The sequence below is a fragment of the Geotrypetes seraphini genome, chromosome 8 (genome assembly GCF_902459505.1).
Source record: "Geotrypetes seraphini chromosome 8, aGeoSer1.1, whole genome shotgun sequence".
In the NCBI taxonomy this organism is placed as follows: domain Eukaryota; kingdom Metazoa; phylum Chordata; class Amphibia; order Gymnophiona; family Dermophiidae; genus Geotrypetes; species Geotrypetes seraphini.
The window spans coordinates 193,316,671-193,332,528 of record NC_047091.1 but is presented as its reverse complement, the minus strand read 5'-3'; the positions used below and the strand labels follow the sequence as shown (position 1 = coordinate 193,332,528).

At 43.0% G+C, this 15,858-nt stretch overlaps 1 protein-coding gene across 1 annotated transcript in view; it reads left to right on the top strand.

The window, feature by feature from the left end:
• The window catches only part of SCARF2 (scavenger receptor class F member 2), a 188,018-nt gene that overhangs the window by 29,315 nt on the left and 142,845 nt on the right, over positions 1–15,858 (top strand). Inside the window, exon 2 of the mRNA XM_033953915.1 lies at positions 7,317–7,378. Coding sequence (XP_033809806.1) covers positions 7,317–7,378 — 62 coding nt within the window. The remainder of the gene's footprint in view (positions 1–7,316; positions 7,379–15,858) is intronic.

Here is a 15,858-nt window from a genome sequence, read left to right as displayed (position 1 = left end):
CCCTTTGAAATCTGTGTCAACTTTCTCAAATTACCATTTCTCTGTGGATGAGATCTTTTAAGAAAAAGCTTAAATCAATTAACTGTTTTCTCCAAGAGTGGGAATCCCTTAGCTGAAAATTGGAAGAAATTGAGAAGTTCACTTGGATTTCAGCAAAACCTTTGATTCGGTTCCTCACAGGGAGACTATTTTTAATATTTTGTATTATTGTATTATTGTTGACATTATTCTTATATTGTGTTGTTACTGTTGTGTTTTAGGAGCATTAATAATGTTCTGCCTTGTACCACAATGAGATGCTCTGTTTTGTTTTGATGGCTTTGATTTGGTTAATTGTGGCTCCATCTCAAGTGATTTATGTATAACTTTTGGATCTAAGAACATAAGAATTGCATTACTGGGTCAGACCAATGATCCATCAAGCCCAGTAGTCCTTTCTTACGGTGGCCAATCCAGGTCCCTAGTACCTGGCCAAAACCCAAGGAGTAGCAACATTCTATGCTACCGATCCAGGGCAAACAGTGGCTTCCCCAGTGTTTTTCTCAATAACAATCTATAGGTAATGGAGGCTTCCCTCTTAGCTTTGGTGATACATGCAGATAAGAGTCTACTACATGTCTCGTAATTTAGGTTCTTGTCTTTTGTAGTTTAATTATATCTTCTCTTTATTTATCGAAATGTATGTTTCTGGACCTGTGGATATTGTATGTACTTAATAAACAGATATTATATAAATATATATATATGTATATAAAATGTGAGGCAAATTCATACTGCCTGGGAATAGAGTGTGAATCATGATGGGGAAGTCTTGGCTATCCCATTAGATTAGCCACTAGCCCACCCATAGAGGGGATCTTTGTTCTTTTGTTTATATATTTCCTAGAGATGATAGTCTTGAAGAAGTTGCTTTTTCAGATGTGGCATCAAACATGAAAACTATTCAGTTCCCAACTAGAGATCATTTAATCCCATGTGGAGTGAAAAGCGATCTCGCATTTACATCTGCCTGACATCTGTATCTAAAATTCAATATTTTATTAAGTGACACAAATTAAGAAATGAATATTTGTAACTCAATTAATTCTGAAGCGATGTAATATTTCTATTGAAATACAGCTGACTTCTTTTATTTCAGTGTTAGTCATGTGTCTGTTGAATGAGCTTTAGGTGCAGATATTGCAAAGATTTTTGTTGGAACACAACTGAAAGAAGCCTTCTTTGTTCAATTTGAAAATCCAATCAAATATATATCATTGGCCAAGCTCCCCTTAAAATAGTGAGCATGTGCAGCATACATAACATCATACGGCCATGGAACAATTTTTAAAGCCCTAAACAGTCAAAGAACAACAATAAAGCATCACAGGGTGATTTGGTAACACAGGCATGAACGTTTACCCACCCGTTCCAAGCGGGCATGGTTAGAATGACGGCTTGAACGTAACACAGGCATGAACGTTCACACACCCATTACAAGTGGGCATGCTTAGAACGATGGCTTGTATGTAACACAGGCATAAAGGTGCACACACCTGTTACACACGGGCATGGTTAGAATGACGGCTTGTACGTAACACAGGCATGAATGTGCACACACCTGTTACAAACATGGTTAGAATGATGGCTTGTATGTAACACAAAGCCTAGTAACCAAGTGGCCAATTGTAATAATATCTCTAATCCAACCTTTAAATCATCAATATAACTTCAAATGTGCAAGTGGTCTGGATTCTACTTTCATTTATTGTGTCTTATGTCCATTGAACAGACGCCTCAGCCCCACCACTCCACCGCTGTAAATGATTTCATACTGCGGGAAGCATAGTGTGGTGCTTCATCATTGGCTGTCTATTTCAACCCTTATTTTGTAATTTTTAATTTTTTTGTTTAATTTTTTAATTTCTAGATTATTAAATACTTTTTTAAAAACTCTTGCATGTATTTTCATTTCAAACTTTTAAGTTGTAGTAATACTTATCTCAGCCAAACCTGGGGAGTCAGACCCGACATGTTTCGCACAAAATCAGTGCTTTATCAAGGGTCTCCCTAAAAAATACAGAAACGAAGCTATAAACATACAGTTGTGCCTAGCCCCCTCCCTGAACAAGTTTGTACAATTGAAATGCATTCCGCAAAACAATCAAAACTGCCCTATTCGCAAAATACATTGACTAAAACGGTCCCCAACGCCACCAGGTCTCCTCTCCCCATTAAACGCATTTTCTCTCTCTCTACAAACCCCTCATACTTTGATCTCCTCGAACCCAGAACTCCAACTCATGGTTGTTCTAAATCCCTCAGACACTCATTACCCTTAGATCTCCAATCAATTAATACGTAACTTTCGCCTCTAAACTATTGTATTGCATTTAGACTCTTTGTACGATATTGTATTTAGACTTAATGTATAGTATTGTATTTAGACTTAATGTATAGTATTGTTATTCAGACTCACGGTATTGTATAGTATCGTATTGTATGTGGATCTATTGTTTTGTTTTGTATTGTTTTAAAACCTTTAATATTCGCTGAATGTCCAGCCTTCTTACTATGTAAACCGCCTAGAAGTCGTCTGACTGTGGCGGTATAGAAAAATAAAGTTATTATTATTATTATTATTATTATTATTATTAAATATCGTATAAGAATGTCCAGCTTACCAAGGTCGCCGCCGTCATCCGACTCCAATCTTAATATGAGCAAAAGATGGCGCCGGCGTCCTACGCACCCAATTTAAATCCTCCCTCTCAAAACAAAAAGTCACCGCCCCCCTGCAGCTCATTGGTCCAACCCTTTCATTCATTACATCACAGATCCCCATTCAATCTCGCTGTTCAACCCGCGGGGTTCAATAGTGTCCACCTTAAAAATGTGCCTCTGCTCACTCTCATTTAACTGTCTATGATCAACCTCACCGTCTGTACCCATAATCTTGCTAATAACACGCCATCTCAAATCGTCTATGGTGTGCTTGTGCTTAAGCCAATGCTCTACTAAGGGAGCCTGAGCTACCTTATTCAATATGCGGGACTTGTGTTCTGTAAGTCGTGTCTTTATTTTCTGATTAGTGCGACCTATATAGATAAGGTCGCAGGGACAGGTTATCGCATAAATGACTCCCTGTGAATTGCAGTCTGTATTCCCCAGGTTTGGCTGAGATAAGTATTACTACAACTTAAAAGTTTGAAATGAAAATACATGCAAGAGTTTAAAAAAAAAGTATTTAATAATCTAGAAATTAAAAAATTAAACAAAAAAATTAAAAATTACAAAATAAGGGTTGAAATAGACAGCCAATGATGAAGCACCACACTATGCTTCCCGCAGTATGAAATCATTTACAGCGGTGGAGTGGTGGGGCTGAGGCGTCTGTTCAATAGACATAAGACACAATAAATGAAAGTAGAATCCAGACCACTTGCACATTTGAAGTTGTATGTAACACAGGCATAAAGGTGCACACACCCATTACACACGGGCATGGTTAGAATGACGGCTTGTACGTAACACAGGCATGAACATAGTAACATAGTAACATAAACATAGTAACATATAGTAGTAGATGGCGGCAGATAAAGACCCGAATGGTCCATCCAGTCTGCCCAACCTGATTCAATTTAAATTTTTTTTTTTTTTTCTTCTTAGCTATTTCTGGGCAAGAATCCAAAGCTTTACCCGGTACTGTGCTTGGGTTCCAACTGCCGAAATCTCTGTTAAGACTTACTCCAGCCCATCTACACCCTCCCAGCCATTGAAGCCCTCCCCTGCCCATCCTCCTCCAAACGGCCATACACAGACACAGACCGTACAAGTCTGCCCAGTAACTGGCCTAGTTCAATCTTTAATATTATTTTCTGATTCTAAATCTTCTGTGTTCATCCCACGCTTCTTTGAACTCAGTCACAGTTTTACTCTCCACCACCTCTCTCGGGAGCGCATTCCAGGCATCCACCACCCTCTCCGTAAAGTAGAATTTCCTAACATTGCCCCTGAATCTACCACCCCTCAACCTCAAATTATGTCCTCTGGTTTTACCATTTTCCTTTCTCTGGAAAAGATTTTGTTCTACGTTAATACCCTTCAAGTATTTGAACGTCTGAATCATATCTCCCCTGTCTCTCCTTTCCTCTAGGGTATACATATTCAGGGCTTCCAGTCTCTCCTCATACGTCTTCTGGCGCAAGCCTCCTATCATTTTCGTCGCCCTCCTCTGGACCGCTTCAAGTCTTCTTATGTCTTTCGCCAGATACGGTCTCCAAAACTGAACACAATACTCCAAGTGGGGCCTCACCAATGACCTGTACAGGGGCATCAACACCTTCTTCCTTCTACTGACTACGCCTCTCTTTATACAGCCCAGAATCCTTCTGGCAGCAGCCACTGCCTTGTCACACTGTTTTTTCGCCTTTAGATCTTTGGACACTATCACCCCAAGGTCCCTCTCCCCGTCCGTGCATATCAGCTTCTCTCCTCCCAGCATATATGGTTCCTTCCTATTATTAATCCCCAAATGCATTACTCTGCATTTCTTTGCATTGAATTTTAGTTGCCAGGCATTAGACCATTCCTCTAACTTTTGCAGATCCTTTTTCATATTTTCCACTCCCTCTTCGGTGTCTACTCTATTACAAATCTTGGTATCATCTGCAAAAAGGCACACTTTTCCTTCTAACCCTTCAGCAATGTCACTTACATACATATTGAACAGGATTGGCCCCAGCACCGAACCCTGAGGGACTCCACTAGTTACCTTTCCTTCCTTCGAGCGACTTCCATTAACCACCACCCTCTGGCGTCTGTCCGACAGCCAGTTTCTGACCCAGTTCACCACTTTGGGTCCTAACTTCAGCCCTTCAAGTTTGTTCAACAGCCTCCTATGAGGAACTGTATCAAAGGCTTTGCTGAAATCCAAGTAAATTACATCTAGCATATGTCCTCGATCCAACTCTCTGGTCACCCAATCAAAAAATTCAATCAGGTTCGTTTGGCACGATTTACCTTTTGTAAAGCCATGTTGCCTCGGATCCTGTAACCCATTAGATTCAAGGAAATACACTATCCTTTCTTTCAGCAACACTTCCATTATTTTTCCAACAACTGAAGTGAGGCTCACCGGCCTGTAGTTTCCTGCTTCATCCCTGTGACCACTTTTATGAATAGGGACCACATCCGCTCTCCTCCAATCCCCAGGAATCACTCCCATCTCCAGAGATTTGTTGAACAAGTCTTTAATAGGACTCGCCAGAACCTCTCTGAGCTCCCTTAGTATCCTGGGATGGATCCCGTCTGGTCCCATCGCTTTGTCCACCTTCAGTTTTTCAAGTTGCTCATAAACACCCTCCTCCGTGAACGGCGCAGAATCTACTCCATTTTCTCGTGTAACTTTGCCAGACAATCTCGGTCCTTCTCCAGGATTTTCTTCTGTGAACACAGAACAGAAGTATTTGTTTAGCACATTTGCTTTCTCCTCATCACTCTCCACATATTTGTTCCCAGCATCTTTTAGCCTAGCAATTCCATTTTTTATCTTCCTCCTTTCACTAATATATCTGAAAAAATTTTTATCTCCCTTTTTTACATTTTTAGCCATTTGTTCTTCCGCCTGTGCCTTCGCCAAACGTATCTCTCTCTTGGCTTCTTTCAGTTTCACCCTGTAGTCCTTTCTGCTCTCCTCTTCTTGGGTTTTTTTATATTTCATGAACGCCAACTCTTTCGCCTTTATTTTCTCAGCCACTAGGTTGGAGAACCATATAGGCTTCCTTTTTCTCTTGTTTTTATTGATTTTCTTCACATAAAGGTCATCCGATTCCATAAGGAGTCGGATGACAGCGGCAGCTTTGGGAGACCCTTGATAAAACACTTGGTTGTGTGAAATGTCGGCTCAGACTCCCTAGGTGTTGGCTGAGATAAGTACTACTTACTTTTAAACTATAAACTATACACTACGACACTGAGAATGTTTGGTGTTAAGGAAATATTTATTTCTTTAAATTATTGAGATATAAAAATTAAGAAATTTAAAAGAAAATATACATATATATAAAAAAATAACAAAAAACAACAGTGCAAAAACAAAAAGTGACAGCCAATGATGAAGCACCACAATTTGCTTCCCGCTATAGAAATTATTACATTCGGTGGAATGGTGGGGCTGAGGTGTCCTTTTTGAACTTATCACAAGTTATTAAAATCTTATATTGATCCAGACACACTTTTTGAACATTGATAGTGCTTTTGGACTGGATAAAATACTTACTTAAACCACATTGCCATTGTTTAAGCGAGCTTTGTATGTAACATAGGTATGAATGTGCACACACCCGTTCCACGGGACATGGTTAGAATGACGGCATGTACATAACACAAAAGAAACGACCTAAAGGGCAGTACAAAGTCAAAAAGTTCTGAGAGTGGTATTATGGCATTTAAAAAGTGTGAAAGACTGTCAAATAATAATAAGTATAAGATTTTTATTTGAAGCGGGATATCCTCAGTGTGAAGGAAGAACCTCCAGCGCTTCACATGCTAAGGCAAGGGCAAATAGCACCTACCTGCACACCATCATTGGATATCTCACGTGTGTCTCAAGAAAAACTTGTGAGAAATTATAAAATCACACAATTAAGTTAAATTAAAACCAAAATACCACTCTAAGAATCCCCTAGCCAACTCCAAAAGAAAAATAAAAATAAGCATAGACTTAACTTGGATTGAGAATGAACAGTTTCCTCCAATAGGAGAAGAATCCAGGGAATAACTGATTCAATATATTCCCTTCAAGCAGGGTTCAACCAAGCCCGGTTTCGGTGACAAGGAATCCCTTCGTCAGGAAGCTGGAATCATTAAGAGCTATGCAGATGAACAATCCAAGCTGGCTGGAAGGAAGGCACCCTCCTAATTGTAGGCATGTTTCTTTAGAAAGTATCCGTGTACAACCAGGGGTTGTCAACTTTTTGGCTTCCCTGGGCCGCATTGGCTGAAAGAAATGTTACTGGGGCCGCACAAACATGCAAACGCTGCAGTATGACAGAGGAGGGAGCCGGCAAGACGGTAAACATCCGGGGGCAGCAGAGGAAAACACTGCATTGCCCTTGACCGGGGCCGAGCAAAATACTTCACGGGGCCACATGCGGCCCTCGGGCCGCAGGTTGGACACCCCTGGTGTACACGGACAAGGCACAAAAGGATAAAAGGGTGTTTTCCGGGAGGCGGTCTCGCACTTTGTGTCATCAGATGGAATATTGTTTATTGAAAGCTTCTCTATTGCTACTAATGACCGGGGAGTCTTACCGAGGGAATGCTTTTCTTTCCAGGGGTTCTACTGGATTCGAGTGCTGTCCGGGCTGGAAGCAGCAAAGTGATGAATGTTTAATAGGTAAGTACATTGCTACAGTGCTTGATGCTGCTCACTCAGCTCTGGGTAGCCGTGTCTCATTCTCTCTCTCACTCACACTCAGCTCTGGGTGTATCATGTTCTCTCTTTCTTTCTCTCTCTCTCTCTCTCTCACACACTCAGCTCTGGGTGTCTCATGTTCTCTCTTTCTCTCTCACACTCAGCTCTGGGTTTCTCGTGTTCTCTCTTTCTTTCTTTCTCTCTCTCTCTCACGCTCAGCTCTGGGTGTCTCGTGTTCTCTCTTTCTCTCTCACACTCAGCTCTGGGTTTCTCGTGTTCTCTCTCTCTCTCTCTCTCTCTCTCTCACTCAGCTCTGGGTGTCTCGTGTTCTCTCTTTCTCTCTCACACTCAGCTCTGGGTGTCTCGTGTTCTCTCTTTCTCTCTCTCTCTCTCTTTCTCATGCTCAGCTCTGGGTGTCTTGTGTTCTCTCTTTCTCTCTCACACTCAGCTCTGGGTTTCTCGTGTTCTTTCTCTCTCACACTCAGCTCTGGGTGTCTCGTGTTCTCTCTTTCTTTCTCTCTCTCTCTCACGCTCAGCTCTGAGTGTCTCATGTTCTCTCTTTCTCTCTCTCTCTCTCTCACTCAGCTCTGGGTGTCTCGTGTTCTCTCTTTCTCTCTCACACTCAGCTCTGGGTTTCTCGTGTTCTCTCTCTCTCTCACTCACTCACTCAGCTCTGGGTGTCTCGTGTTCTCTCTCTCTCTCTCTCTCTCTCTCTCACACTCAGCTCTGGGTGTCTCGTGTTCTCTCTTACTTTCTCTCTCTCTCTCACGCTCAGCTCTGGGTGTCTCGTGTTCTCTCTTTCTCTCTCACACTCAGCTCTGGGTTTCTCGTGTTCTCTCTCTCTCTCACTCACTCACTCAGCTCTGGGTGTCTCATTCTCTCTCTCTCTGTCTCACTCTCAGCTCTGGGTGTCTCATTCTCTCTCTCACTCACACACAGCTCTGTGTTACTATGTCTCATTCTCTCTCACACACACACTCAGCTCTGGGTAGCCGTGCCTCATTCTCCCTGTCACTCACACTCAGCTCTGGGTAGCTGTGTATCTTATTCTCTCTCTCTCTCTCTCACTCACTCACACTCAGCTCTGGTAGCCGTGTGTCTTATTCTCTTTCTCACTCACTCACACTCAGCTCTGGGTAGCCGTGTGTCCTTTTTATTTTTTTCTGCTGAATTTGTCACCACTGACTCATCTTGTTTTGGATTTGGTAGTTAAGTACTGTAGAAGTTTGCTCAATTTTACTGACTGGATTGTGATTTATTTTGTTTAATCCTGTCTCATCATTCTTATCTTGCCCTTCCATATTTCTTCTTTTGCTCGTCACATGTTCAGCCATCTATTCATTTTCATCCTAAGCTCTCTGCCTCCCATCCTTTTGCCGGAACATGCCTTACGCTTGTGATGTGAATGTCTCGCTGCTCTGAGCCATTGCGTGGTCTCACACTAAGGCAGAAGAGGTGGTATGGTGGCTGCTGGTCCAATGCTGGCAGTGGGATGCTCTCTCCCATCCTGGGCAGCATCCATCTTGTCACCACCCCTTGTGATGGTTCTTCTCAGCTGATCTGTTTCCACTAGTTCTCTGTGTCTCATAATTTTAGTTTTGGTTTGTCTGCTTGTCACATTTCCAACCTCCACATATTTTTTGAGCCAATAGTTTGGTTGTTAATAGGTTTTCCTCCTGATTCATCTCCGAGGCCTTACAAATGACTGAGAATGCTGCTAAAGTGTTATAGGGAGTTAACAGATTTGAGTTGGTATCGCCCTTCATCCTGTCATTGGTACATAAAGCTTTGACTAATGATGTGCTTATAGCACGATGGAACACCAAGAGCACTGAGATAAGAAAATAATTGTCTTGTAGATCAATCCAGTTATCAACAATGGAACTCTTCCACTAAATCCACATCTGATAACAGATACTTTTGAGTTCCAGAAACAACTTGGGGCTAGATTCACTAAACTCACCGATCTCAACCCCAACCCTTCTGCCTGATCAATCTCCCACCCAATCCGATCTGCCCATGCAAATGAGGGGAAATGGCATGCATAAGTAGGAAGCCATCGATTTATTAAGCAGAAACACCAATTGGGTTGCTGAGGATCAGTCGCTTCCTGTCCTTGCCGACTCTCCTGCTCTCTGCTGCCCTGAAATCCCAGTATCGAGGTTACAAAACAACTATCAAAATAAAATAAAACTGTATATATGCATACAAACTCCCTTTTTATTCTTCAAAAAGTGCAGTGTGAGGCCATGGTTTTAACCTGCGGGTTTAAAGCGTGTCCTTGTTCCATAATCTGGCTGCACAAATTGAAATGATTCCCTTTAAAATGTCCACTCGTAGGGCCAGCAAGTAAACTTTAGCCAACCCTCTCCTCCCTTTATTTTGAGCTCACCTGGGCGAGGAGTAAGTGCATGTGCAAATGGCATCTACAACCAATAAGGATAACCTGCGCATGCATCTCGATCGCTCTACAGCGATCCGTGGGTTTGCTTGTGGGTGTGCGTCTGATCAGATCATTTGCATGCTGAATCTGCAGTGAATCGGACACTCGGCAAAATTCGACCACAAATCGCCCAACAACGATGCAGATCGATGAGTTTAGTGAATCTAGGCCTAAAAGTTCATCTGTTTCAGCGTGCAGTGTAGATTGGCTGACAATTAAGATGTGGTTGATGGGCTCTGTAATAATGTTTTTAGTGAATAATTGTATTGAGTCTTGTTATAATGTTATAATCTGCTGTAACTTTTGGCTAAGGGGACCATAAATGGTAAAAAAAAAATTAATAATAATAATAATTCTAGTGCTCTGGACTTCCAGCAGTTGGAACTGGCCTCTGTTGGGCTGTAGCCACCTTGAGCCTTGGGGGGAAGGGGGGGCGAGTCTCCTTCTTTATATTGCCCCTTTCATCTCATTGAGCCCAGTCACTGCAGTATCAAGGGCCACGCATCAGAAGGTTATTTATTTATGTATTTAATTTTACAAAATGTATAGGCCATACGATCCTAGAATTCTAGGTGGCTCTGCCTTACATGGTTTAAAGATCATTTGACATATGAAAGGGCTCTTCTAATTCATTCCCTTGGCAGACTTCTTGGGGATAGCACAAGTTCCCCACTTTCACCTTCTCTCTTTAATGTTTATTTGAGGGCTTTAGGTTATGATTTGACTGTGAATTTCAACTTTTATTCTTATGCTGATTATATTTTTTGCTGTGTCCAACAATGGATGGTTCTGAAGATACTTTAGCATTATTCAAAAATATTACATTTCGGAAAGAAATTAGGACAGCACTATTCAATAGATTTATCTCCTAATCAGTTACCATTTCTAAAATGATTAACACCATGCTGATAACTTGAGAAATATGTGTATTGTACTAATTGTATTGGATTCTATTTTACTAATTGTATTCTGTAATTCGCTGACTGTTCTGTGACATCCTCATAAGAACATAACATAAGAACATAAGAAGTGCCATCTCCGGATCAGACCAAGCCGGCGATCCGCACACGCAGAGGCCCTCCCAGGTATACACCTGGTATAATTTGTAGTCACCCATATCCTTCTATGCCTCTCATAAGGAGATGTGCATCTAGTTTGCTTTTAAATCCTAGGACGGTCGATTCCGCAATAACCTCGTCGGGGAGAGCATTCCAGGTGTCCACCACTCTCTGCATGAATGGAGGGCTATGTATGTTAATGCACACAGTTTAGGCAATAAGATTCTAGAATTAGAGACTGAAATAATGAATGCCGACCTTGACGTGGTGGCAATATCCGAAACTTGGTTTACAGACTCTCATGGGTGGGATATGGCTATACCGAGATACAACTTATTTCGTCAGGACAGAGAGGGAAAGTCAGGGGGAGGGGTGGCACTATACATTAAAGAAGACATCAAAACTACCAGAATCACACATGTCAAGTACACCAGGGAATCCCTCTGGGTGAACCTGGCCAGAGGCAGGGAAAAATGCCTGTATCTTGGTGTAGTATATAGACCTCCAATACAACTGGAAGACAAAGACTCCGAATTAATTGAAGACATAGAGAATATCACTCTACGGGGAGACGCTGTTCTGCTAGGGGACTTCAACATGCCTGACGCAGTTTGGAACTCATACTCAGCAACAACCAGCAGCAGCAGGAGACTGTTAACATCCATAAAGGGAGCAGGACTCAAACAAATAGTATTGGAATCCACTAGGGCCCAGGCGATCCTGGACCTGGTACTCACCAATGGGGATAGCGTTTCGAAGGTCTCGGTAGGAGATACGCTAGCCTCCAGCGACCACAACATGGTGTGGTTATACCTCAGGAAAGGTTTCCCTAGATCAAATACAAAAACAAAAGTACTCAACTTCCGAGGCACTGACTTCAAACGCATGGGAGATTTCGTCCACCGGACACTGCAGAACCAAGCTACGACCGAAGATGTGGAAGCTATGTGGTCATCCCTGAAATCTACCATACATGAAGCAACAAGCCTCTACATTAAATCAGTACACAAACGGCAGAGAAACAACAAACCCCAATGGTACTCCGCAGAAATCTCGCACCTCAGCAAGGAGAAGAAAAAAGCATTTATTTCCTACAAACGAACGGAGACTAGGGAAGCTAAACTAGAACATAGGGCGAGGTCTGCAGCGGTTAAAACGGCAGTCAGGGAGGCCAAACTTCGAGTGGAAGAGACTCTGGCAAAGAACATGAAGACAGGGGACAAATCCTTCTTCAGGTATATTAGTGATAGGAAAAAGAACACAGACGGGATAGTACGCCTTAGAAAACCAGATGGTAACTGCGCAGAATCAGATTCCGATAAAGCAGAACTACTGAATGAATACTTCTGCTCGGTCTTCACCTGCGAGGCACTGGGGCACGGTCCGCAGTTGCAGGCAAGGCCCAGCGTGGAAGACCCATTTCAGAATTTCGAGTTCACACCTGGCGATGTCTACTACGAACTGGCAAGACTCAAGGTGAACAAAGCCATGGAACTGGACAATCTACACCTCAGTGAGCTGCGTGATGTCCTGGCAGAACCGCTATCAGGACTCTTCAATCTCTCCCTAAGTTCGGGGAGAGTCCCCCATAGACTGGAAAACAGCTAACGTCATTCCACTGCACAAAAAGGGTTGCAGGGCAGAGGCTGCAAACTACAGACCGATGAGTCTCACATCAATAGTATGCAAACTCATGGAAACACTAATCAAATGTAAATTAGACGCAATCTTGGATGAGGAGAATCTACGGGATCCCAGTCAACACGGATTCACCAAGGGTAGGTCCTGCCAATCCAATCTCCTCAGCTTCTTTGACTGGGTAACAAAACAGCTAGAATTGGGAGAATCCATGGACGTCGTATACGTAGACTTCAGCAAAGCTTTCGATAGTGTCCCGCATCGCAGGCTGTTGAGCAAGATGAAATCATTGGGGCTGGGAGAAACACTAACTAAATGGGTCAATGACTGGCTGAGTGGCAGACTTCAGAGGGTGGTAGTTAACGGTACCCTCTCTAAAACATCAGAGGTGACCAGTGGAGTATCGCAGGGCTCAGTCTTGGGCCCGCTCCTTTTCAACATATTCATAGGGGACCTAACTCAGGGGCTTCAAGGTAAGATAACGTTATTCGCTGACGACGCCAAACTATGCAATATAGTGAGAGACGGCAATTCACCCGATAGTATGACACAGGGCCTACATTTGTTGGAGCTTTGGTCCTTGATCTGGCAGCTGGGTTTTAATGCTAAGAAATGCAAGATCATGCACCTCGGCAGCAGAAATCCGTGCAGAACTTACACCTTGAATGGTGAGACCTTAGCTAGAACTTCAACAGAACGAGACTTGGGAGTGATCATCAGCGCAGACACGAAAACTGCTGATCATGTGGAGAAGGCTTCATCTAAGGCAAGACAGATGTTAGGTTGCATCCGCAGGAGTTTCGTCAGCTGGAAGCCTGAAGTCATAATGCCATTACACAGAACCATGGTGAGACCTCATTTGGAATACTGTGTGCAATTCTGGAGGCCACACTACCGAAAAGATGTGCTGAGAGTAGAGTCGATGCAACGGATGGCCACCAGGATGGTCTCGGGGCTGAAGGATCTATCGTACGAGGAAAGGCTGAAAAATTTGTGGCTGTACTCACTCGAGGAACGTAGGAAGAGAGGAGACATGATCGAGAGGTTTAAGTATATTACTGGCCGTATCGAGATGGAAGAAGAGATTCTCTTTCTCAAAGGACCCTCAGCCACAAGAGGGCATACGCTCAAACTCAGGGGCGGGAAATTTCATGGCGACACCAGGAAATATTTCTTCACTAAGAGAGTGGTTGATCCTTGGAACAAGCTCCCGGTGCAGGTGATCGAGGCAAACAGCGTGCAAGAATTTAAGAGCAAATGGGATGCCCATGTGGGATCTCTCAGAGGGTTAAGCCAAGGGAACCTGTCACCAGGAGTGGGATCCCTAGGATAGTAGACTTGGGGGTGGGTCAGTAGAGTGGGCAGACCTGATGGGCTATGGCCCTTATCTGCCGTCATCTTCTATGTTTCTATGTAACTTCCTGATATTCGTCCTGAACTTGTCCCCCCTCAGCTTTATTCCGTGTCCCCTTGTCCGTGTCAAATTGGACAATGTAAGTAGTTTTTTCTGCTCTATTTTGTCGATTCCTTTCAGTATTTTGAAGGTCTCGATCATATCCCCTCGCAGTCTCCTCTTCTCAAGGGAGAACAATCCTCGTATTCCAGTTTCTCCATACCCATTACTAGCTTTGTTGCTCGCCTCTGCACCCTCTCCAGTAGTTTTATATCCTTCTTTAGGTTGGGAGACCAATGTTGGACGTAGTATTCCAAGTGGGGTCTGACCATTGCTCTATAAAGCGGCATTATGACCCTCTCCGATCTACTCGTGATTCCCTTCTTTATCATGCCCAACATTCTATTTGCTTTCTTTGCTGCTGCTGCACATTGTGCTGACGGCTTCAGGGTCCTATCTATCAGTACACCCAGGTCCTTTTCTTGTTCGCTCTTACCCAGAGTCTATACTCGTGTTCCTTATTCTTATTCTCGAGTAGATCGGAGAAAGTTATAATGCCGCTTTATAGGGCAATGGTCAGACCCCACTTGGAATACTGCGTCCAACATTGGTCTCCCTACCTAAAGAAGGATATAAAACTGCTGGAGAGGGTGCAGAGACGAGCAACAAAACTGGTGAAGGGTATGGAGAAACTGGAATACGAGGATAGACTTATAACACTAGGATTGTTCTCACTTGAGAAAAGGAGACTGCGTGGGGATATGATCGAGACCTTCAAAATACTGAAAGGAATCGACAAAATAGAGCAGAGAAGATTATTTACATTGTCCAATTTGACACGGACTAGAGGACATGTAATGAAGCTAAGGGGGGACAGGTTCAGGACTAATGTCAGGAAGTTCTGCTTCACTCAGAGAGTGGTTGACACCTGGAATGCCCTCCCAGAGGAGATTATTGCGGAATCGACCGTCCTAGGCTTCAAGAGCAAACTAGATGCATATCTCCTTAAGAGAGGCATATAAGGATATGGTGGACTATAAATTAAGCCGGGTGTACACCTGGCAGGGCCTCCGCGTGTGCGGATCGCCGGACTTGATGGACCGAAGGTCTGATCCGGAGATGGCAGTTCTTATGTTCTTATGTTCTTATGTACTGCCTAAATGCATTCTATTTGTATTCTGTAATTCACTGATTGTCCAGCTCTCTTCACTGTAAACCACCTAGAAGTCGTAAGATAGTGGCAGTATAGAAAAAATAAAGTTATTATTATGATTAACCAGAACTCAAGCAGCCAGCAAAAAAAACTCTAAGAAATACTGTAATACTTTAAATAAAAATGAAAATCAAATCAATTTCTGGTGGCAATTTCAGTGTAAACTTAGCACACCACACCTGAGCATGCCCACGCTTTGCCTACCACATCTCTGGTAGCTTGTCTGGACCAGTTTATGGTATGGCATAGTATGGGGTATAGTATTAGTTAGGCCTATTTCTAATAGTAACTCTCAAGCAACCAGAAACTACATTTATCCAGCATCTAACAACCCCCATGGGTGCCGGTTAACTAAGAGTCTACTGTATTGATGAGTTGGATATGTAGATACGCTAATTTTTAAAAACTGGTTTGGTTTGGTGATATGATAAAATTCCAATTATGGAACTAAAGTTTGCAGCACCAAGAAGCAATGTTCTCTCTAAGCTGTGAGGTGGCGTGGTTGGTACCACTTTTGAAGACCTTGCACAACAATTTAGGACTGCCATGGACCAAGAGCAGCACTTTCCCACCTTCTTGGCTGCCGCTGCTTCTCTAAATAATCAGCAACAGTAGCAGAACAGCTCGCTATACTATTCCACAGGGCCGCAGACTCAGTCTGATCAGCAGCTGGCTCTATCTTGGAACCGGAAGAGGACGTTGGAGGGGCATAACCAG